The sequence below is a fragment of the Acomys russatus genome, chromosome 26, assembly GCF_903995435.1.
Source record: "Acomys russatus chromosome 26, mAcoRus1.1, whole genome shotgun sequence".
NCBI classification, from domain to species: Eukaryota; Metazoa; Chordata; class Mammalia; order Rodentia; family Muridae; genus Acomys; species Acomys russatus.
This window is the reverse complement of record NC_067162.1, coordinates 44,349,960-44,372,668: the sequence shown is the minus strand read 5'-3', so window position 1 is coordinate 44,372,668 and position 22,709 is coordinate 44,349,960. Positions and strand designations below refer to the sequence as shown.

The 22,709-nt window shown below is 47.7% G+C and overlaps 1 protein-coding gene and 1 pseudogene across 4 annotated transcripts in view; one reads left to right on the top strand and one right to left on the bottom strand.

The window, feature by feature from the left end:
- Usp10 (ubiquitin specific peptidase 10) overlaps positions 1-22,709 on the bottom strand; it is a 54,739-nt gene that overhangs the window by 6,679 nt on the left and 25,351 nt on the right. For 2 of the 4 annotated variants that reach the window (XM_051168883.1, XM_051168881.1), the window contains 8 exons: positions 22,314-22,371; positions 16,254-17,282; positions 7,219-7,310; positions 6,593-6,702; positions 5,767-5,822; positions 5,446-5,549; positions 2,508-2,607; positions 1,680-1,857 (listed from right to left, as the gene is read on the bottom strand). In XM_051168883.1, the coding sequence (XP_051024840.1) occupies positions 1,680-1,857; positions 2,508-2,607; positions 5,446-5,549; positions 5,767-5,822; positions 6,593-6,702; positions 7,219-7,310; positions 16,254-17,282; positions 22,314-22,371 (1,727 nt within the window). Of the gene's footprint in view, positions 1-1,679; positions 1,858-2,507; positions 2,608-5,445; positions 5,550-5,766; positions 5,823-6,592; positions 6,703-7,218; positions 7,311-16,253; positions 17,286-22,313; positions 22,372-22,709 lie in introns of all 4 variants that reach the window. The other 2 variants (XM_051168882.1, XM_051168880.1) reach the window with 1 other exon arrangement.
- On the top strand, positions 12,247-12,321 carry LOC127209692 (uncharacterized; annotated as a pseudogene).

The window sequence follows — 22,709 nt, the reverse complement described above, 5'->3', positions numbered from 1 at the left end:
CGCCCCAGGCACGCTCAACAATCCCAACTCCAGGCTGGATGGCGAGGGCAGCGAAGGGCATAGGTGTGTTTCACTCTTGCTCACCAACCTGGCCTCTTGCTACTTGTGCTCCTGCCACCATGGCTCATCTCGGGGCGGGGACATGTCTGCCAAGACACGCCTTCCCCGGGCCAGGAAGAACACCAGAGGAAAAGGGGGCCTGTGCAATGTCACAGGGTGGCCCAGCTGGCTCCTCAGGCCTCCTCATCTGGGGTGGGGTGGGACAAAAGCAGAAAGAAGTTCCTGCTGAAAGCTACTCAATCTGTTGCTGAGCAGACCCACTTGCCAATGGATCCTGAGAAGAGAGCGATCTTTCAGTACAGCACCCAGGCATCCTCTGAAGCCAACTAAACAATCGTTGGAAGTTACCTTGGGACTTTTGGACTCAAAGTCTTTAACATAAATGAATGGGGGAAAAAGTCATTTAGAAGGATGACGTGAATGACAGAAAGCTGACTGAGGGGCTGGTTTAGACCCCAGGTCACATGTCCTCCTGTGCCAGTGCCTCCCTCTGTTCACTTCACTTTCTAGCTCACGAGGTTCTGGTGTCTAAATTATCTAGTCCATTCAGAATTATTTCCCAGATAAACAACCTATGTGTTCACTGAAAAGCAAATGGATAAAGCCACCTTGGTGGGAGTATACGAAGGAGTATTACTCAGCCTTGGAAAAGGAGGTCCTAACACTTGCCAAAGCACGGGTGGCCTTGGAAGACATTACCCTAAATAACTGGAGCTAGAAACAGAAGGAAAAGGCTGGATGGAGAGATGGCTCAGTGGTTAAGAGCACCACCTGCTCTTCCAAAGGTCCTGAGTTCAAATCCCAGCAACACATGGTGGCTCATAACCATCTGTAATGTGATATGGCACCATCTGCTGGCCTGCACGAGTACATGCAGGCAGAGCACTGTATACATAATAATAAATAAATCTTAAAAAGAAAAAAAAGGAAAAAAAGAAAAGAAACAAAAGGGAGCCGGGCGTGGTGGCGCACGCCTTTAATCCTAGCACTCGGGAGGCAGAGGCAGGCAGATCACTGTGAGTTCGAGGTCAGCCTGGTCTACAAAGTGAGTCCAGGACAGCCAAGGCTACACAGAGAAACCCTGTGCGCGCGCGCGGGGGGGGGGGGGGGGGGGGGGGGCCCACAAAAAACAGAAGGAAAACGACGTGTGCTCATGCTGCTGTAGATTTGAAAGGGTCAACCGCAGACAGAGACATAACCACAGCAAAGTCGGGGAAGAAAGCAGGAGGGCCAAGTCGGAGGGCACAAAGTGTCAGGGTGTACCAGTATAGGGGTGACTGTGGCTGGGCTTGTCTGATGAGGAAAGGGGCAGCATGGGAGGTGGTGTGTGTGCTGACCAGTTCTCCACAGCCACCTGTGTTCAGAACATCATGCTATAGACTTAAACATGAGCAATCCATTTATTAAAGTACAGCAATACAATGCCCCAGGCACGTTCTTTTTACCAGAACAAGTCAGTTGGCTTTCTGACTATCAACAGTGAGCAATGGCCAGCGCCCACTGGTAGCCCCTGGTAGCAGGGCATTAGGAAGAGCAAGAGAGAAGTGGGCAAAGCAGATGGCAGGAAGCATCCGGACACTCTCACACCTCCCCCTGTGGCAACATGGAAAAGCATAAACCTGATATGTCCACCGAAAATGCCAGTGATAGGTGTCTGAATGAAATCTGCCTGTCGGGTGACGGACGTCTTATTCTTGGGACCCACTTGCTCCCATTCGTCCTCACTCCCTTCGCCGGTGTCTTCCTGCTCTTCGTCCTCTATCAGGTGGCTTCTGGGCCCATTGGAAACAGTAAGTTCTGAAAAGGAGAGGTCTGCTTAGGCAACGTCTACAAGAACAAAAACTGCGAGCAAGCACAGATTCTACAAGAGCTGTCTAACCAGTCGCCAGCGCCCAGCTGATAGCCTAGCTCTGTGTTCTGTCCCCTCTCTGCTTCCTGTGAGTGGATGAAATGTGGCTGTCTGGCTTGCCGCCGTGTTCCTCCACTGTAATGGATTCTGCCGCTCTGGAACCCTAAGCCAAAGTAAACCCTAACAGAACAGTGACTATGGCCTCAATCTCTTTCTGAGTAAAAGTTGAAGCAAAAGCATGGAGATGAATAGATTCCAGTTATCTAAGTCCAGCTTTCTCAGCGCTGTGCTAAAGGTAATAAAAAATAACTCGTTTTTGTTTGTTTGTTTTTGTTTTGTTTTACAAGACAGGATTCTCTGCGTAGTCCCGGCAGTGCAGGACTTGCTGTGTAGACCAGACTGGTTTCCAACTCACAGCGATCTACCTACCTCTGCCTCCGAGGCAGCTACACCCAGCAAATAACTAGTTTTTAATTTACCCTAAGCACTGATGAGCAGGTAAGGTAACCTCTGACCTGTGTGTGTGTCTAAGTGTAACACGAGCATTCAACCTTCCTTTAAGCCGCTGCCAGGCAAACAGTCTCATAGAGGAACCTACTTTCATGCGTGGGTGAAAGGAGCTTCTTCAGGCTCAGCATCTCCTCATGGAGTCCATTAAGGATGAAGCCTAGGTACTCCTCGGCATCCTCCTGCCGGCCCTGAGGATAGACATGGCACATTAATTCTAACAACTGCAGTGAGGCCTACAGGACCCACAGCACCTGGAATACACCTCACCTCTGTCAAAACATTCCAGACCAGTGCATTCCCCAGAGGTTTTTTGGGTTTGTTTTGTTTTTTTGTGGCTTTTGGAGACAGGGTTTCTTGGTGATAGACTTGGCTGTCCTGGACTCACTCTGTAGACCAGGCTGGCCTCGAACTCAAAGTGATCTGCATCTGTTGGGATTGAAGGCGTGCACCACGACGCCTGGCTGTTCTGTGCTTTTATAGCTGAATTCCTAGGCATACACTTTACCTTATAGTGTTAGAAAAATACAAATAGCCAGGCATGGTGGTGCATACATTTAATCCCAGCACTCGGGAGGCAGAGGCAAGGGCATCTCTGTGAATTCTAGGACAGCCTGGTCTACAGTGAGTTCTAGGCCAGCTAGGGCTACAAAGTGAGACACTGTCTCAAAATAACAAATAAACAAACGATTATTTTAAAACAGCTTTAAAAATATATAGCTCATGAACAAGACACTGAGGGCCACTTCCTAAGGCAAGCGCTGAGCCAGCATTCACATTCAGCACTGACTGGCAACCCCATAGCCAGCTCCAGTCTCTGGACAGAACCACTGGAGAGGACTCAAGTCACAAGTGAAAACCTACAGCTCCGAGTAATTAGGTGCCTTAGAGACACGCAAGGCCATTCAGAGACAGCCGTCGCCAGCTGCATGCCACGCAGCTCTGGCAGGCGCTTGTCATCTATCAGGACTTGCACAGGCAGCCATCTGCCTAGGGCTCCTGGGTGAAGCACACAGGTTTACTACACGATCTCTGAAAGGATCTGCAGACATGGCAGCACTGATGCTGCACACTCTGCCTATGTGCACCAAAAGGTACAGCCCACCTGGCATGGGGACACAAGCTACTCAGGAGGCTGAGACAGGAGGGTCACAAGTTCAAGGCCAGCCTGGATAACCTAATGAGACTGGAGTTAGTTGAGTCGAGCTCAGGTGCTACTGCTCGCTTCTCAGGACATCCTAAACCAAAGCAGATAAAAAGCCCTGCATGCACATGCACGCAGGCACAGAAGGACACAGCCCATGTGCAACAGAGTTCACATAGCAGGTGTGAGACTGCACTACCAGGAAAGGCCTAGGCTGGTGTCTAAGAACCTGGACTTCAGAAAGACATCCATCCCGCCAAGAATGGATAAGGGACTGAGTCTAAGCACCCCAAAACCCTCTATCAACCAGGCAGGACACCATGCAATACTGAAGGACTACATGAATAGCATTAGGGCTGGCCACGGGGGTGGCACAAATGGGGCATGTTTGAGGTTTTGCTCTAGATCCGTCTGCTGCAGAACTATGCTCACAACACAGCAGCTGCTGCAGCCTGCTAGGAAATCACCAAGCTTGAAGTTGGTCTTCAAGCGCTAGCTTGATGTTAACTTCCCATGTGCTTTACTCCTTATTCAGATCTAGCCAATGCACCATGCAGTCTCCACAGCTGTGTGGAGAGCAGGGACTGACTCTGACATGAACTATGAACTCTGGTGCCCCCTATTTGACTACTTCCCATTGGTGGGGAGGCCTGGTGGCACTCAGAGGAAGGGTAAGCAGGCTACCAGGATGAGACCTGATAGGCTATGATTATATGGTGGGGGAGGAGGTCCCCTTCTGTCACATGCCTAGGGGAGGAGAATAGGTGAGGGAGGGAGGGGGGAATGGGAAGATACAAGTGAGAGGATAACAATTTAGATGTAATCTGAATAAATTATTTAAATAAAAAAACTTTTTAAAGTGTTTTACTCCTAAGCATTCTTTTGGAACATTTCCCTAGAGGGGCTCAGCTTCAGGAAGCTCTCTGAGCACTCCTCTCCCTCTGCTCCTGCCATCTGGCCTCCTCCAGGTTCTGCAGCTGCACGCTGTCATTACACTTCTCTTATGTTGTCTGGTTGTGCTTCTGATCCCCACCCTCGATAGAGCATCCCTAGTATCCTGAATCCCAAGTAGTAGGAACTGAAATTCCAAGACAACAAGAAAAGCTGTATCACAGGCATTAAAAAAAAAAAAAAAAAGGCTGTGTAGCTGGCATCTTTCTTTTACACCTGGAAGCTCACTCTATTTAAAGCAATGTAGCTTCTATGCCACTTCATTTAAATGGTATTTTCTTAACTATTTTTCCTGTCTGTATAAGTTTCCTTTACCTGAATTTGAACTGTTCATGCCAATGTATTACAGACTTGGAACTGGGAAGACCAGCTGAATGCTCTAGACAAATGCCTCAGTCATTCTCAATAGCTCTCAGGACCATCCATAAGGCTTCTTGGCTCCTTTGCTCGCTTGCCCTTAGTAACACAATATGCAATATTAAGAAAAAACAAGAGGCAAGAGCCAAGTCGATGGACTAGTTGCTGTAGCCTGAGCAGGAATAAGATGGAGGCTGGGTACTCCAGGAATCTCCACTCTACCCAAGTGCAATGCAGCAGCAATGAGGGACAGAGTAGACAGGCCCTGCCCGTAACCAGCTTGGACTCAGGTTAGCAGAGCTGGTGAGACTCAGTCCTTGATACTGGGTGCTGTTAAATGTGGGTAACTGGACACTCTAGCTCGTCACGTGACTCCACTACACCTGCAGCACAGGGTATGTGGCACACATAAACAGCAGCAACAACCACTGATGGTAGTTCAGGCTTATCCGCGACTTGCTCTGTAGCCCAGGCTAGGCTTGAGTTCCCAGAGGTCCTCTCGCCTCAGCCCCCTATCTGCTAGAACTACACCAGCTCACTAGAGCACTTTGTATGGCTGCCACAGAACACCCCAGACCTTTTCAGACAGGCTCGACTTGATAACTGTCAGGAGTCTGTAAATGTATGTGGGTTCAAAGGCAGCTCCTGGGCGGATATCTCTCACGATTTTATCCCCGAGAGCTGCAAGAAAAACAGACAGATTCTGGTAACCAAACAGACAGCATAAAGGACAGAAAGCAAAGCCACCCAAACCCCACCGCAGGAAGCTGAGATCGCACAGGGAAATGCCTAGATTTAAAAGGACATTGCTTTCCAACAAGAGCACATCTACTACATGCTCGCTCCCCCATTCCATGTTCCCATCAACAAGATATCGCAGCTGCTCACTTTGACTCACCTTGGCGGGGTTTGGGAGGTACTGGCATATTAGTAAACTCGTTCATTAGCCGGACACTAAACAGAGAAAGGGGAAGCAGAGAACATGTTAGGAGCGGGCCTTGGCACAACAGCACACTAACCAGAAGCTGTACCACCCATGCCAGCTGACATGACAGGACCCAGTGGGTTCCTAGTTAAATCTGTATGTATTTTGAGGGGCCATTTTAAAATGGCAGTTTAGGCTGGCAAACAGTACAAGGTTTTCTACTGAATCTGAAGACAGAGCAGCAGTCTCATTGTACTTCAGGCTAACTTCCATAGAAAACCCCAACAGCATCTTCCTTTAAAAAGAATTCCAGAAGCTGGAGAGGTAGCTCAGTGGTGCAGAGCCCTTGCTGCTCATGCAAGGAACAAGGGTCCAGTTCTCGACACCCATTAGCGGCTCACAACTGGCTGTAACTCTAGGTCCAAGGGATCCAAGTCCTCTTCTGAGCTCCACGGACAATGCACATCTGTGGTGCACTTACATATATGTAGGCAAAACATACATAGAAAACTTTGTGGGGTTTCTTGTTTTTGTTTTTGAGACAGGGTTTCTCTGTGTAGCCTTGGCTGTCCTGCATTCACTTTGTAGACCAGGCTGGCCTCAAATTCAGAGGGATCCACCTGTCTCTGCCTCCCAAGTGCTGGGATTAAAGGCGCGCACCACCACGCCCGGCTCAGAAAACTTAAAAGCAGAGCAGAAAGCTAGTCCAGCCCTCATCAGGAGAAAATCAAGAGCTGAGGGCTGGACTCAGCTCAGGGAGCGCCCCGAGCACTGGCACACGTGGGATCTCTTTACTTACAAGCTATCTATCATCGGTGTTGATGTGCAAGGCCTTTGCACTTTTGAGTACAGAGGAATGAACTTCATCAGGTGATACATCGGAGGGCATGCCACCAAAGCCTGCAGAGTCTGAATGTTGCAGTAAGGAAGTGTAAAGGAAATGAAACAGATACAACAACTTTCTAAAGACATATAATAAGATAAGCCAAGGACACCCAACTACTGTGATATGCAAACACAAAAAGAAATAAACTAAGTAAGAGCATAGCTGCCTTGTAACGGTTATGTAGGGATCCATTCTTGGCCAGGGTGACATTCAAGAACCTAGCTGAGCATAATGTTCTCACTAGTTAGAGCAAAGCTTCCAGTTCTATGTGGCCATTCTGTCCTACTATCTACGACCTCGCCAATGAGAACAGAACATGCCTGATTCTGTCCTTCACAGGGCAACAGATCAATCCCTGTACAGAGGGTGGAGGGGTGGGGCTCATGACTGAGTGTCACTGACTATGAAGTAGGCAGACCAAATGATGGCCCATTCAGAGTCCAGGCCAGCTGCCCTGTGGAAGTTGCACTAAGTCAAATCAACCCGGAGTGAAGAGCACCATGGTGGCCAGGCCTGGGGATGGCATCCAGGAAGGATACAGCGTTAATGTAGCACCAGTTTCCTTTATTGATCAGCCCGCGGGGTTGCAATGACACTGGCTTATGTATTAGGGTTACAGTCTCCAGTAACTCTGCAAGAGTGAAGAAGCAAATGAAGACATTAACAACATTGCAGTGGGCAGCGTTTTTCTGAAGTGCTGAGACTCCCTCAGGAGAGTGTATGTCCTCCAAAGCCCTTATCATTAATGCTTCACTTAGTTCAACGCCAGTTTTGTCACTGAATGAGGAACCGGTTTTCAAAATAGTGTTTCCCTCCTAACATCATCAGCATTCATCTTTTGAGTGGACACTAGCAAGCACAATGGCCAGAAATACCGACACACTCAGCAGCAGCAGAGAGCAGATGTGGAAGACAGTGGCTTCCCCACCAAGCCTGACAGCACGCCTCATGGGCAGCAAAGTCTCCTGGATGGATACCAGTTTCAAAGGTATGCCTTTCTACACAGTATGTATAAAAAATGCTTATACAAAGTGTGTGCCTCCTGGGCTCACACGAAACCTGGCATGTCATAGTGGGTGCTTGATGGCCGTACAGTAAGTGACAACTGCTCCAGCCAGTCACTAATCAAATCATCGAGTCAGTCTGCACTCTAACTCCTCACTCCACTCAGATGTAGGTCTCTCTCCTCAGACTCACCCCCTGAAACCACTTTTTCTCTTTTCAAGCAAACTATAAGGCTGGGCTCGGTGGCGCACACCGAGCACTTGGGCACACCGAGCAGGCTTTGGTGGCATGCACTCCCAGCACTTGGGAGGCAGAGGCAGGTGGATCGCTGTGAGTTCGAGGCCAGCCTGGTCTAGAAAGCATGGATACGCAGAGAAACTGTGTCTCGAAAAAAAAAAAAAAACAAAAGAAAAAAAGGAAGAGGAGGAAAGGAAGTAAAAAGAAAACTACAAATGTCTTCATCATCATTGGATTTTGAGAAAAGGTCTCACTAAGTGGCTTTGACTGGCCTGATAATACATAGCCAAGACTAACCCCAAACTCAATAATCCTTCTGCCTCAGCACTGGGATTACAAATATATGCCATCAGGCCTAACTAGAAATTCATTTTAAAACAAAGACAACAAAGTCGTGAGTGGTGGCAAATCCTTGTAGCTATAGTACTTGGGAGACAGACACAGAAGGATCAGGAGTTCAAAGCCAGCCTCAGCCTATACAGTAAGTCCTAGACTGGGTCAACTTCATGAGACGCTATCTTACAGACAAGAACAAAAACAAACTTATCCTGACATGGTAGTGTACCCACTAATCCAAGCACTTAAGAGGTAGTGGCTGAGTCTGAAGCTAGCCTGATCTACACTGCAAGTTCAAGGCTCTTCCAACATCCCATAATGAATCCTATTACATAATGGCTACAGTGAGTATGTCCCTTACACTCAGTCTGGTCTTTACAAGCCACAAGTGTTAACTGGCGGGACCTAACTCGGCCATTTAGGGGCACTGTCTGTCTGCTTCCTACCATACCAACAGTTTGTCTGTGATCAACACAGTCTAGGTTCCAAGTCAGGGCCACACCCGATGCCTCCTTTACTTTTAAACTGTTCCACAGGAAGGAGGAAACAGTAATGGGCATCTACAGTATTGACCACCACCCACAACAATGAGAACCATTAAACAGTTGTAGTGGCCAGTCCCAGGCTGGCGTCGGAAAGTCAGGGGAGGAACTCAATCTGCACAGCTTAAGTGTGTATGTTCACCTCCTTCCTTCCCTTTTCCCTCCAGCAGAGAAAGCGCAGTGAGTAATTTTATGTCACCCATCTTTCTGAGAAAACAAACCATTATAGGCTCCAGAGAAGCAGCAGAAGGCATCAGAGAGACCACATGTGCAAAGCTCACCCTCTTAGTAAGACACAGACCTAGGACTTGAAGACAAACGCTGATGCCTCCCACCAGTGAGTGCCTGGAGCTGCCCGTTAACATCCAACCTCACAGCAACTTTGCCAAAGAGGCACTCTGACAGCCCATTTTACGGATGAGAACACTGAGTGTTGGCACTGAATCAGACACAACTGTGGATCTGACTGCCTGGCTCTTCCCTCTCCACTGTACAGTGCGGCCTACTGAAAATTCTTGTACCGGACTGCTGAGGTGGCTCAGCAGCTACAGGTGCTTGCTGCCAGGCCTGATGATCTGAGCTATAACCCAGGACCCTCGTGGTGGGGAGAGGACCAACTCCCACAATTTGACCTCACAAGCACACTTATATATACACACAAATATGTTTGTTATCACAAAAGGAAAAAACACATCTTTAAAATATCTGCACTCAGTTTTCCCTTCCCACTCCCTATCTCCCACTTGTCGTTGGGCTGTACCACAAGCACCCTCACCTTCCACTGTAAGCCACAGCAGTGATGATCACAGTGGCCAGCAAACCTGTGTTCAGGCAAACACCATACCCCAATGTAATGCCACAGGGTTTCAGAGCAGCAAACAGTGACAAGATGTACATAACTACAAACTACACTTGGTCTTCCTGCCATGGCTGACCTCTGGTGAACAGCTCATTTGTCCTCTGCGCACAAAAGACTGTGACTAGCCTTGCTCTAGGCCAGCTCACAGATAGGTAACAAGGGACTCACTGTCCCAGCTGAGACGCCACATACTGCAGGTTCAGCTAAAAGGGTCTGGGGAGTGTGCTTCAGTGCAATTAAGGTCTGCAGACACAGAAAGAGAGCAGCTAGAGACCGAGGGAACCATAGACAACGATGGAGGGAAAGGGCCCTGCCTAGGGTCAGCAAGGTGTGAACACTGTGAATAGTAACTTACACTCGGGTGTCAGCACGCCATGTTCCCAGAACTCCCACAACCCGCTCCCCTCAAATTCACAGCGCAGTGTATACTCATGGTATCAACAGGAAGAGCACAGACTGGGTAAGAGAGTGGAGAGCCAGTGTGTCCTGCCTAACGGGATGCTTGGCCAGACCTTAGACACAGCCACATGATGGGAGGAGCTAAGATAGACAGTGGCCTAACACACACAGTTTCTGGATAGGAGAAAATTGTTTTCTTGGTGGTTTGACAGGCAAAGCTTTCTTGGACTGGCTGAAGGTGGGAGAAGAGATGGGGTACCATGATAGCCACGTCTACTTTGGCACAGGCATTGGAGGAAGCGGAAACACCAACAAGGAACAGGCATGGAGAACCAGATGAACTTCTTCCCTCTTGTGCCCACTGTTCTGAGCAGCCTCAACTGTGAGCTGCAGGGGCAAGGAGAGGGCGCAAGCCCAGTGGCCTGAGTTCAGAGGCCCAGAATCCACATTTTAGAAAACTGAGCCAAGAAATCCCGCATTTTTAAAAAGCAAGAGATGGATGATGATGCTTGCCTCTAATCCCAATTCTTGGGAGACAGAGGCCAATGGGTGTCGGATCACCACACTGCACCAGGACCACAGAGAGAGAGACCCTACTCAAACAAACAAAATAAATCCCAGAATCCCTATGGAGGACTGACTGCCAGCTGAGATGAGACTCACCCCAAAGCTGTGGCCACCTACCTGGGTATAGTATGCAGTGAAGCGGCAGAAACAAGACTCTGCTTTAAAAACAAAACAGGTGACGGCCTGAACAGCATGAGAGCTTCTATAGCCAGCAGAGCTCTGCAGACCTGAGAACACCCGCAACCCCATCCACTCCTCTCTGACATTTACTGGGAAACCATATGCTCAAGCTGGCTTCCATACTGCCATTCCTGGGAGAGCCAACAGGTCAATAAGCAGTTTCCGGTTTCCTTGCAGGATAGCAAGCTGTCTCTTAGCACCCCCCAGTGGTCTGGTCAACACCTACAAGCATGCAGACAGGCTGCAGACCAAGAGGTGCAGCGGGCAGGGCTTTACCGCCTCCTCAAACAGGTGCAATGAACTAAATAACACATTTCTGGAGCAAGGACAGTGACAATGTGGAGAAATAAACCATCAGTCATTACAAGCATCCCCTGGAAAAAGAGGCAGGGCTAGCAGGTGGCTCAGCTGCCATTAAGTCTGAGTCCAATTGCAGGACCCACACAGTAGAGCAGAGAAACATCTTCCAAGTTGTTTTTTGACCATGGCACTTGTGTTTGGGTGCTCACACACTTGCACCTGTGCACATGCATATATAAAATAAATCATGAGATGTTTAAAAAAAAAAAAAAAAAAAAAAGAGGCAGTCTAGGTTAAAGAGAAAGCTCAGTGGTTAAGAGCACTTAACTGAACTAACCAGGTTCAGTTCCCAACCACACATACCTAACAACGGTCTGTAACTCCAGTTCCAGAGGGCACCACACTCTCTTCTGGCCTCCTTGGGCACTGCACATATGCAGTACACAGACATGGATGTAGACAAAACACCCATACACATAAAATAAAAACAAATCTATCTAACTAGGTGTGGTAGACGGTACACACTAATTCCAGTATACACAAGGCAGGGTCAGGTGAGAGGAGGAGGGGAATAATTTCAGCATGCTGGGAGGCAGAGGTAGGCAGATCTCTCTCTCTCTCTCTCTCTCTCTCTCTCCAGGACAGCCAAGGCTACACAGAAAAACCCTTTCTCAAAAACAAACAAAAAAGAATATATAAAAGTTTGAAAAAACATCTTTCATCATTCCATTCCAAAAAGAAATAATCTATATTCTCCAAAACCAGAGCTTTTAAACATTTTGTGACTATGTATCAATAATCTCCATTTCAAAAGAAACAAGCAGCTTTAAAGCTGATTTCAGTTGAATATTGTTTTTCTTTCTTTCTTTCTTTCTTTTTTTTTTTTAGATAGGGTTTCTCTGTGCAGCCCTGGCTGCCCTAGACTCACTTCTAGGATTAAAGTAGTGAGTCACACGCCCAGGCCCAGTTGAATATCTTAAAGTTAAGATCAAAACCTCAGCAGTGAGGGGGGTGGCTAGTCCCAGCACTCAGGAGACAGAGGCAGGTGGATCCCTGAGTTCAAGGCCAGCCTGGTCTACAGAGCCAGTTCCAGGACAGCCAGAGCTGTGTGGAGAAACCCTGTCTTGAAAAACCAAAAAAGACACTTTGTGCAGTGGCAGTATCGTAGCCAATGAGGTTTATCTGAGGCATGATTACTGCTAATTGAAAAACCAAAAGAGAACAGAAAGAGAAAAAAGATCAAAGCCTCCACACCATCTACGGCTCCAGTTCTATGCTAAGGTTAAAGGTGGAGCATACACCTTCTTGGATCAAGAGAGAGAAGGGAGAGGCTGCAAAAGGTCTTGACTCTTCCCTCTGCCTGGGGTCAACTCACTTACTTAGCTGGGGACTCCGCTCATTCCAGCCTAATGCACAGCATGTGATTGTGGAGAGGGCTGAGCTCCGCTGACTATACTCAGGTCATTACTGCTAGCTTCTCAAGCTTTATCTTCCCTTGTAGGCAAACACTACAACTGGCTGCAACACTAAACTCTCCAAAAATTTCTTTTTATTCAAGGCAATTTTGGGAAAATGGCCCCCAATAGGTCTTTCTCGTGGGAATTAGTGGAGCTACCCAAACCAATGCTTATGGAATGGCAGCGCTAAATGACTCATAAAACACGCTGAAATCAGTGTCTCTGCTTTGGTAAAGTCGCAGACACCAAAAGGCTGAGCAGAGTCCAGCGTTTCTCATGCTATCTGTGGACACCAGAAAACCCAAATCACTGAATGTCCCTTTTAAATCTCAAGGCATAGTGTAAATGATTCAACACAGACAACCTACAAATGGATGGGGTTAGCACTGAGTGTTCGCGGCTGCACCAGCTTAACTGTGATGAGTTTTCCTACACTTTGTTATCATAAGATCTGAGGGTGGGAAGTCCTAAGTGGAGCTGGCACTGTCCTATAAGCCTAGCTATCCAGTACCTGACCATACTCCAGCACCTAACCCAACTACTAGTGCCTAGTCACTGCCACACCTCTAGGCTTTTCTTTCCTCGCTCTTGCCACCTGGGGAAGAACATGGGCAACCTTAGCTTCTAGTCAGGCAGGACAGCAAAGTGACCTATCTACCAGTAGCACAGAGTCTCAGGCCAGTGCTAACCACCAAAACAATGGTCTTAAGACTGCATTGTTGTCACTCACACCTAAGTCCTCAAATCACACTCCGTTCCTGGAAGCCTCAGATTATAGTGACCACCCAGCAGCATGAAGGATGCAGCAAAGCCCACATGGCTGGGCAGACTTCAGGACCCTAGCTCACCAGGTTCTCGTGTCCTCTGGGATGTAATGTGGGCACTTAGCTGGGTTTCTCTCTTTGTTTGGAGTTACTTAGGCATGCACCATCATGCCTGGCTTACTGACGCCAAGTTTTAAACGAAATCCAACCTTGTGCTCCAGAAGCATTTGACAGCTTAGTTTAGGATGTGACCTATGTTCTTCTAAAGCCCCAGGAAAACTAGAGCATTAAAAGCAAGGAGCAGTGACAAGGAACACACATGCAGCCTACTAAGACCTGTGCTCACAAGGGGGCAGCACCATCAGCCATGAGCTCCCCCGACTCCCCGCTTTTTTGAAGACTTATTTATTATGTATACAATGTTCTGCCTGCCTGGTGCCACCAAGAGGGCACCAGGTCTCACTATAAATGGCTCTGAGCCCATCTATAATGACCTCAGGCCCTCTGGAAGAGCGGCCATCTCTCCAGGCCAGCCCTGAGCTCCTTTGCTGCCCACTTACTCCGCACTGTGCAGACACTGTTCTCTGGCCTTCAGACAGCAGTCCCATGGCTCTCAGGTTCCCTTCTACTGCTTATCCTGACTCAGTTACTCCTACTAAAAATGGCCACTACTACAGCAGGGCAGTAGTATTGTACACCTTTAAATCCCGCACTTGGGAGGCAGAGAGAAGCAGGTGGGTTTCTGTGAGTTCAAGGCCAGCTTGGCCTACAGAGCAAGTTCTAGGACAGCCAGTAACAGAGAAGCCCTATCTTGAACGTTTCCCAAAAGAAAGGCTGGGCAGGCGGTGGTGGCGCACCCCTTTAATCCCAGCACTTGGGGGGCAGAGGCAGACGGATCACTGTGAGTTCGTGGACAGCCAAGGATACACAGAGAAACCCTGTCTCAAAAAACCAAAACCAACCAACCAACCAAACAAACAAACAAACAAAAAAGCAAGCCAGTATGCATTTAGTGACATAAACAGAAGCAAGAGCATTTCCCCACCACTCAGACCTGGCTGGTTAAAGCTAGTGCTTCTTTTGCTGTTAGAATTTGCCCTGCCTCCCCTAGAAGTCAGAGATCCATCCATTTGCCAACAAGCTCCCAGAATGTACTTGTCTTGGACCCACAATGATGTAATGACAGGCCATGCCTGTCATGAATACTGGATATTCAAACTCAGATCCTCATGCCTGCATGACAAGTGCTCTTACCTACTGAGCCATGTCCCAGTCCTTCAACAAATACATTCTAGAAGAACTGTATGCAATATATAGGAAAGAACCCGTGTGTGTGTGTGTGTGTGTGTGTGTGTGTGTGTGTGTGTGTGTGTGTGTGTAGAATCCCAGCACTTGGAAGAAGGGCAGCACAGATCTGTGAAAAGCTTGGGCTACAAAGTGAAACTGAAAAAGAAAAATGGCCTGGAGAGATGGCTCGGTGCACTTGTTGCTCTTGTAGAAGATATGAGTTCAATTCCCAGCACCCACACAGAGTGCACATGCAGGCAAAACACATATTTACAAGAAAAGTGTTGTGGTGAAGAAGGCTGCAGAGAAGTTACTTTCCTTCAAAACTACAATCCTCAGGAGTTATTGTTCCAGCTACTATTCCAGAGGACTGGAGCTTGATTTCCAGCACCCCCATTAAGGGTTTAAAACAGACTGCAAATCTAGTTCTCGGGGATTTGATGCTCTCTTCTGGCATCTGCTGGAATGGACATACAAGTGTTGCCTAGACATGCATGAAGGCCAAACACACCCATAAACCTTAAGAATAAATAAATAATCTCAGTGGAGGTAGAAACATGAGAAAAGCCTGAGCTAAAAGCAAATTCAAGACCAGCCTGGGCTACACGACAAGATGTTATATGAAAGACAAAACAGGGCTGGAGAGATGGCTCAGAGGTTAAGAGCACTGACTGCTCCCTTCCAGAGGTCCTGCGTTCAATTCCCAGCAACCACATGGTGGCTCACAACCATCTAGAATGAGATCTGGTGCCTCTTCTGGCGAATATGTTTAAGTGCAGACAGAACACTGTATACATAATAAATAAATCTTTTTTTAAAAAAAGCAAAACAAACCAAACATACAAATTCTATCAATCTTCTGATCAGAGCACTAATACTCAGAATAATGTATCACACATAGTGAATAAAATGTTGTTCTCATCTGTGTTTTGGCTTCTTTTTTGAGACAAGGTCTTGCTACTAAAGCCAGGCTGGCCTCAAACTGCCTTAGTGTCCTCAGAGTGTTCCCAATGTGATGTTTAAAAGCCATAACTTGTTGTCACCACCAGCCACCAAGAGGCTACACCGTAGTGCTGTCTGCTGAGACTCTGAGCACTCCAAGGGCACATGGCAGCCATCTTGGGAGCTGGGGACCTGGAGACTTGCTTCTGCACTTAAGCATCCAGGTCCTGTCTCTAACTTCCTACCTCACCTTGCTGCTACAATTCTCAAATCCACTCAACCCAAAGTTACTAAGGAGAGGGAGAGGGGCTGCACTTTTTTTTTAAATGTCTTTTTCTGTATTGATATAGGACAGGAGTAGGAAGTGAGTATGAACTGAGGAGGAGCATCATACCTCAAGTGCACCTGAGCTTCAGCACAGGGCACACGTGCCATACAGTCCACAGTACAAGACCAAGAAATGCAGAGTAAAACGGAGTTTGTCAGTAAGAACTCATAGTAAATATGGGGTTTTCTCACTTACATACAGGCATCGCACCCTCTCCTACCATCTTTCTTCTGGATAATGTTAATGCACACATGCCCTTTGCTTCCTATTACCACACAGGTCAGCTACTGCCACTGTGGGTACCAACACACTGCATAGTGTGCAGTCCTCAGGCCTGTCCCACCTCAGTCAACCTGGCTGTTAAACTGTACCTGCAATCTTTATGGCTACAGGATCCTCTGAAACTGGAACAAGCCCTTCTTTGACTTCCACTTGCTTTTCAGAAGCCAAGGGAGATGGGGCCGGGGGGGAACACTTAGTTTCCACATATGCCATGGGTGAGGAAGACGAGGGCTTAGAATCATGGAAGAGGCTAGCCCAGGACTTTGCAGGCTGACTAATGGGAATGGCGCCAGACGCAGAGAGCACGCTTTCGGCAGGAGGTGACTGGCTCTCAGGCTTTGCAGAGTCCAAGTCTGCACTCTCCTCAGTGTGTAACTCTACCCCATTGGCAGCAGTGTCCTCGCTCAAGGATTCAAGTATTTTTCCATTAGCAACTGTGAGATTCTCAGTAGTATCGGTGCCAACATAGGGCTGCGTCACAGCTGTCCTTAGCAGGCTGTCTGCAGGGAGGCAGGGTTGCTCAAAATCAGTGCCATGGCAGCCTTCAGGCAGCCCTGCAGTCCTGTCATCACCACCTAGTATTCTGGGGAAAGGACTATCAGGGGCAGGGTCACTGACGAAGTCCATGGAATTCTCTGGGCTGTCACAAGTCCTGGGCATGACTGAAGGAAGCATATCCACCATGAACTCCGCATCCTCCATACCCTCGCTGTTGGTGACTGCTGGACTGGCATGGCCATTGACCAGGGCAGCTGGGGAAACACCCTCGTCACCACCATCCTTCAGGTAACTGTAGTATCCAGGGGGCCGCTTCTTCTTCTTTTTACGCTCCCTTTGGCCAAGACTACCAGTGCCACCATCATTCTCCAAGGCTTCTGCCTCCACGTTAGAGTGGTTTTCCAGAGCCAAGGCCGAGGCCGGGTACTGGTCAATGGAGCTGTAGGTCTCATCTTTTTCTATGCCATCGGGGGTCTTTTTGGAAGTTGTACAACCAAGAATAAACTCAGGTGCCTGAGGGTTCAAGGTGCTTGATATACTGTAGCTAGGTGGTCTTGGCAAACCATCGCTTGGTTTGATGACTTCATCAACACCGAACTCAATCCTCTGATGTTCTTGTCCTGCTGAGAAGAAAAGATGTGTCAATGCCCATCCATTCTGAGCACAGGGTGCAGGCTACATAGCTCCTAAACCATTTGTCCTCTTTGAGACCCCCAACATAACTATGACAGGCTTTGTGCCTCATCTGCTGAAAATGACATCTATAAAACAAGACTAAATTGGGAGTATAAAAAATAAAAGCCTGGCGGGCCGGGCGTGGTGGCGCACGCCTTTAATCCCAGCACTCGGGAGGCAGAGGCAGGCGGATCGCTGTGAGTTCGAGGCCAGCCTGGTCTACAAAGTGAGTCCAGGATGGCCAAGGCTACACAGAGAAACCCTGTCTCGAAAAACCAAAAAAAAAAAAAAAAAAAGCCTGGGGGGCTGGAGAGATGGCTCAGAGGTTAAGAGCACTGCCTGTTCTTCCAGAGGTTCTGAGTTCAATTCCCAGCAACCAGATGGTGGCTCACAGCCATCTATAATGACATCTGGTGCCCTCTTCTGGCCTGCAAGTGTATATGCAGACAGAGCATTGTATACAAAATAAATAAACAAACAAACAAGCAAGCAAGCCTGTCCTTACCCTTTGTTATCTGGGTATCTAACAAAGACTTTCAAAAAACAGAGGGTAGAAATTAAATTTGTAATTCAAAAATTAGTGCAAAGTAGGAAGCAGGTAGTGGTGGTGCACGCCTCTAAATCCCAGCGCTCAGCAGAAGACAGAAGCAGGCAGATCTCTGTGAGTTCAAGGCCAGCCTGGTCTACACAGAGATACCCTGTCTTAAGGGTGGGGGTGGGGTGGAATTAGTGAGACATGTGACCCCAATACCAGAGTGGCAGCTCTGGCTGTCTCAATATACAACCAAACAAATAAGCATCTTGTTGCTTAAAAATATTCCTCAGGAAGCTCTAGAGATGGCTCAGAGATGGCTAAGATCACTGCTTGCTCTGTTAGAGGTCCCAGTTCAATTCCCAGCACCCACATGGTGTTGCTCTATATTGAGACCTGGTGCCCTCTTCTGGCCTGCAAGTGTACATACAGGTAAAACACTGAATACTAAATAAATAAATCTTTTAAAAAAGAAATTCTTCAGAAATACAGCTCAGTTGTAGGTAGCATGCTTATCTGGCCTTGCTTTTAAAAAAGGCATGCAGGTTCACACCTGTAATCCCAGCACACAGAGATAAGGTGTGAGAAGTCAAAGTCCCAGGCTGGACTACACAGTGAGGCCCTGGCCCTCCCTGCAATTCTCATGCTTGCTTTATGCCTGAGCTGAGAAAATGTTCGCTCTTGTGGCACAACCTGAGGCACTGTCACATAAGCTTCTCCCCTAGAAGCTGCAGAATCACAAGCTCCAAGGCTGTCTGTGTTTACAGTTGCAAGTGACGGGTCGCTCCCAGTTTCCTTCTCTTGGCTGTCTTGGATTCCTCCACTGAACGCCTTAACTGGGGTCTAGATGTGGCCCTTGCCTCAATAGCAGCTAGCTAGTAACTCAATTCAGACTGGACTGACCCCAGAAGTGGTGAAACTACTTTTCAAGCTTACAAAAACAAAGGACTGAACTGGGGGAAATCTGAGGCAGTGTTCACTGTGCAGTCCCAGCCTACTCCAGGTCCAAGGATCACAGGTATGCAACACTATACCTGTCCAGGGCTTTGACCTTGTAAAGTTCCTATCACAAGCTCCAGCTAAGTTCAGCCTGCACCTCCTGCACACGTCAAGGTGGATAGTGTATCTTAGTCTGTCTCTGAAAGTAGGTTACTAGAATCAACTGTGCCTTTCAACAACATGGAAGACCACTGGTGACACGGTCATGCATCTGAAACTAATGAAAGGAAACATGCCTTCAAGTGTGGTGTAAGATGGTAATAGTTAAGTCCTACATATCAGGACAGAATTATAACCCCCAAGTTATGTCGTCAGTATGTTCTATCCTGGAGGGCTTGAAAGACTTCATGGGAAGGGGGAAATGCAGGTTCAAGGAAAGCCAATGGCATGCTAACTAGAGAGGAGAGAAAGATGCCTGTGTTGGGGTGGGAAGGAAGGCAATCCTGCCCTGGACGATGCCGCTAAGACTACAGCACGTTTGCAGGTTTGCAGCTGGCTGCTAGCTGTTCTTTTGTTTCCTCACTTTGAAATGGAGTACCAAAGAGCAATGGCTTCTATTACACGTAGGGACTAGGGTCCATCCCAAGATGCTCCCAGATCCCACCTAATCCACGACGCTTGGAGCTACCAGCTACAAACATAAGCAGAATGACAGTGAAGCTTACACCAGACTGATTATTTGCAGTAGAAAGTGCCTTCCACATTGGCTCGCAATCTTATCAGAGAAGATTATCTACAGCGTGACTTGATACCAAGGGAAACACTTGGTATTTCAGGGCAGCTCCTCTTATTCTCGCAAGACAGCAGAAAGTTCAGATTGAGACTTATTCTTCGGGTGAAGAAAGAAGAGGCCTACAAATGTGACTCTGAATAGCCCAACAATGCATAAGGAATACAACACCTCAGGGAAAATTAGGATATCCTAGGCTGGAGGCGGCTTGGTAGTTAAGAACACTGGCTGCTCTTCCAAAGGACCCAGGTTCAATTTCCAGCACTGACATGGCAGCTCACAAATGTCTGGAATACTGGCTTTAAGAGATTCTATGTCCTCTTCTGGTCTCTGTGGGCATCAGGCACACACACTGTGCACAGATATACACATAAAGTTCAAAGACACACACGCGCGTGCGCACACATTTAAAACAAAACAAAAACCAAAGGCATCTTAGGGGACCATTTTTCAAAAAGAGTTCCATTGAGTACAACACCTCCATGGCAGGGAAGGTGAGATTCCTGCGGACGAAGTTCACATTTAGTGGTGAGACCAAGGAAGTTACCAAAGATTAACAGCAAAGAACAAAGAAAGGCCAAGAGGGACTGTGGCGTGGATCCATGGAGTCTGACTGGCTAGTACAAGACTGTGAACACTTATGAAAATACTTTCCCAGCAGGTGTGGTGGCACAACGCCTTTAATCCCAGCACTTGGGAGGTAGAGGCAGGTGGATCGCTGTGAGTTCGAGGCCAGCCTAGTTACAAAGCAGGTCTACAAAGCAAGCCCAGTACAGCCAAGGATACACAGAGAAACTCTATCTTGAAAAAAACCAAAAACTTGTCCCAGTGGTGTGTAGTTACTCTTTAATCCCAGCTGCGCTCAGGCCCACAGAAGCTATGCAGAGTGCAGCAGGACTTCAACAGCAAAGACACTGCTTCAAAGTTAGCAACTGCCCAGAAAGGGTGGTAATAAGGCCTGACCAAAGTACCCAAACTGAGATCACCTGCTGTGACTGTCTATGCAGGGAGGCAGAGGAGGAAGTACCTATTCATTCCCAATACACTGAAGGGTCACAGCATTCTAAATAGACACTAGGCAATGGCAGACATTCAGAAATGAATGTGGTCCCTGCCATCTACTGCTGGGCAGTCTTAAAGGGAAGCAGGTTCATTATCAGGGTATGGAATGCGGTGGTTCTGAACCTTCCTAATGCTGCAACCTCGTGTTGTGCTAACACCCAACTATAAAATTATTTTGTTGCTACTTCATAACTGCAATTTTGCTATTGTTATAGATCATAATATAAATATGTGATATGAGACCCCTGTTGAAGGGGTCCTTCAATCTCCAGGGCAATTCCAGCAAAACTGAAGCCAAACTTACAAGGAAAAGAGTGGAGAAGAGGAGCCCTTATGGGGTGAGCAGGGGACGAAGCAGCTGACAAGTAGGAAGAAAGAAGTAGCACACAGGGAAAGAACAGCCCATGCCAAATGCAAGCATCAGTAGATACTCACTACACGCAGAGCAGAGGCAGAGATGCCCGGGGAGCTGCAAACCAGCAGATTACATGGCCACTTGCTTCTAGAGCTGCTCGTTTTGCTGGTTGTGCTGAGCTATCGCTGAGCCTGCCCTTTCCCTTTAGATCTCCTATCACAGCTAACTGCAGAACTGCTAACATTTCTCTGAGTTACTTTCTGAGATGTTACAGTACAGAAGGCTAGCTTAGTTTTTTCAAGTTTATACATAAGCCTGAATTGTAATTAACACCCTATCACAGGTCTGACATGCTAACTAAACATGAAATCTAACCCCTAGCTCTAAAAAATGACTTTCTTTTTCTTGGACGCCAAGAATCTTAAAACAATCCTGACTAGAAATGATCAAGTTTGAGCCTGCAATGACTGCACAGCCGAAATGTGCTAAACACATCTCAGCCACAAACACTGTGCACCTTGATTACACTACCTTTGGCCGTCAGTCAGCCTGGGCTCGTGCTGGAGACAAAGCAGGAGCAGAGCAGGGGTGAGAATGCTATCTAAATGCGCAGTCATCCGGGACAACAGGACACGACCACTAACTCCACAGCTCCACATGCCCCTCTGCTAACAGCAAACAGGCTCACAGTCAGCCCTGGACCCAGGAGACTTGACCACAGGCACATCAAGTGACACAGCCACAAGAGCAAGGGCCACAGAGGTAACAGACCTGAGCACCTCCGTCCTTACCAAAATTTACCATGCCCAGTGTTTTGAGGCACAGCACAAGCTTGAAAGCATATCTGTCAATCAATGATGCAGTAGCTAAGCGAGCTGCAGTTCACAGAGGAAGCTTCCAGCTCTTAAGGAAATGACAGCTCTAGCTGGCCTGGTCCTACAGGCCTGTCTCCCCAGCTTCAGAGAGGCTGAGCTAAGATGACAAATTTAAGCCTGCTGGGATACAGAGAAGATGGGACTCAAGGACATGAACAGACCAGAGACAGCTCAGTAAGTAATGGTACTTGCTGCATAAGCCTTAGGACCTCCACTCAGTTCCAGAACCCGTATACAAGTAGAGGACCTGTTCCAGGAAGCTGACCTCCGACCTCCACACACAGAGCACACTCCAATTCATGCACATATCATAGCCCAACCCCAAATAAGTGAATAAATAAATTCTGAAGTAAAAGAAATATGATCCTATGGAGGACATATTTGCAGGTTTCATGCCCACCCAGCACACATGACCCAGCTTACCATCTGGCAGTTCATCTTCAGCCTGTATGCCACACAGAGTCCCACTGTATGGAGGGAGCTGCATAAGAAACCAGAAAACAAATCTTAACCGGTTATTAAAGCTCCATAAGCCACTGCATTAAAGCAGTGCTTCCTTTAAGCTCCACTGAAGTAACTTCTCATGACATCACTTTCCCAAAAAGACACAAAAATCAAACAGTGTAGGAATGCTTTCAATTATTTATCACTGCTAAACACATTGAAAATGAAGCTGGTAAACTGAAAATGCGCTCCTAATGACATGTGTACATGCTACAGTAAAGCCCTTCTGACACATCCTGCCTGCCCGCCCCAGGATGTCTGTCAGAGCGAACCCAGAGCCCACATTGTCCGTCTACAGCCACTGTGGTCTAGTTA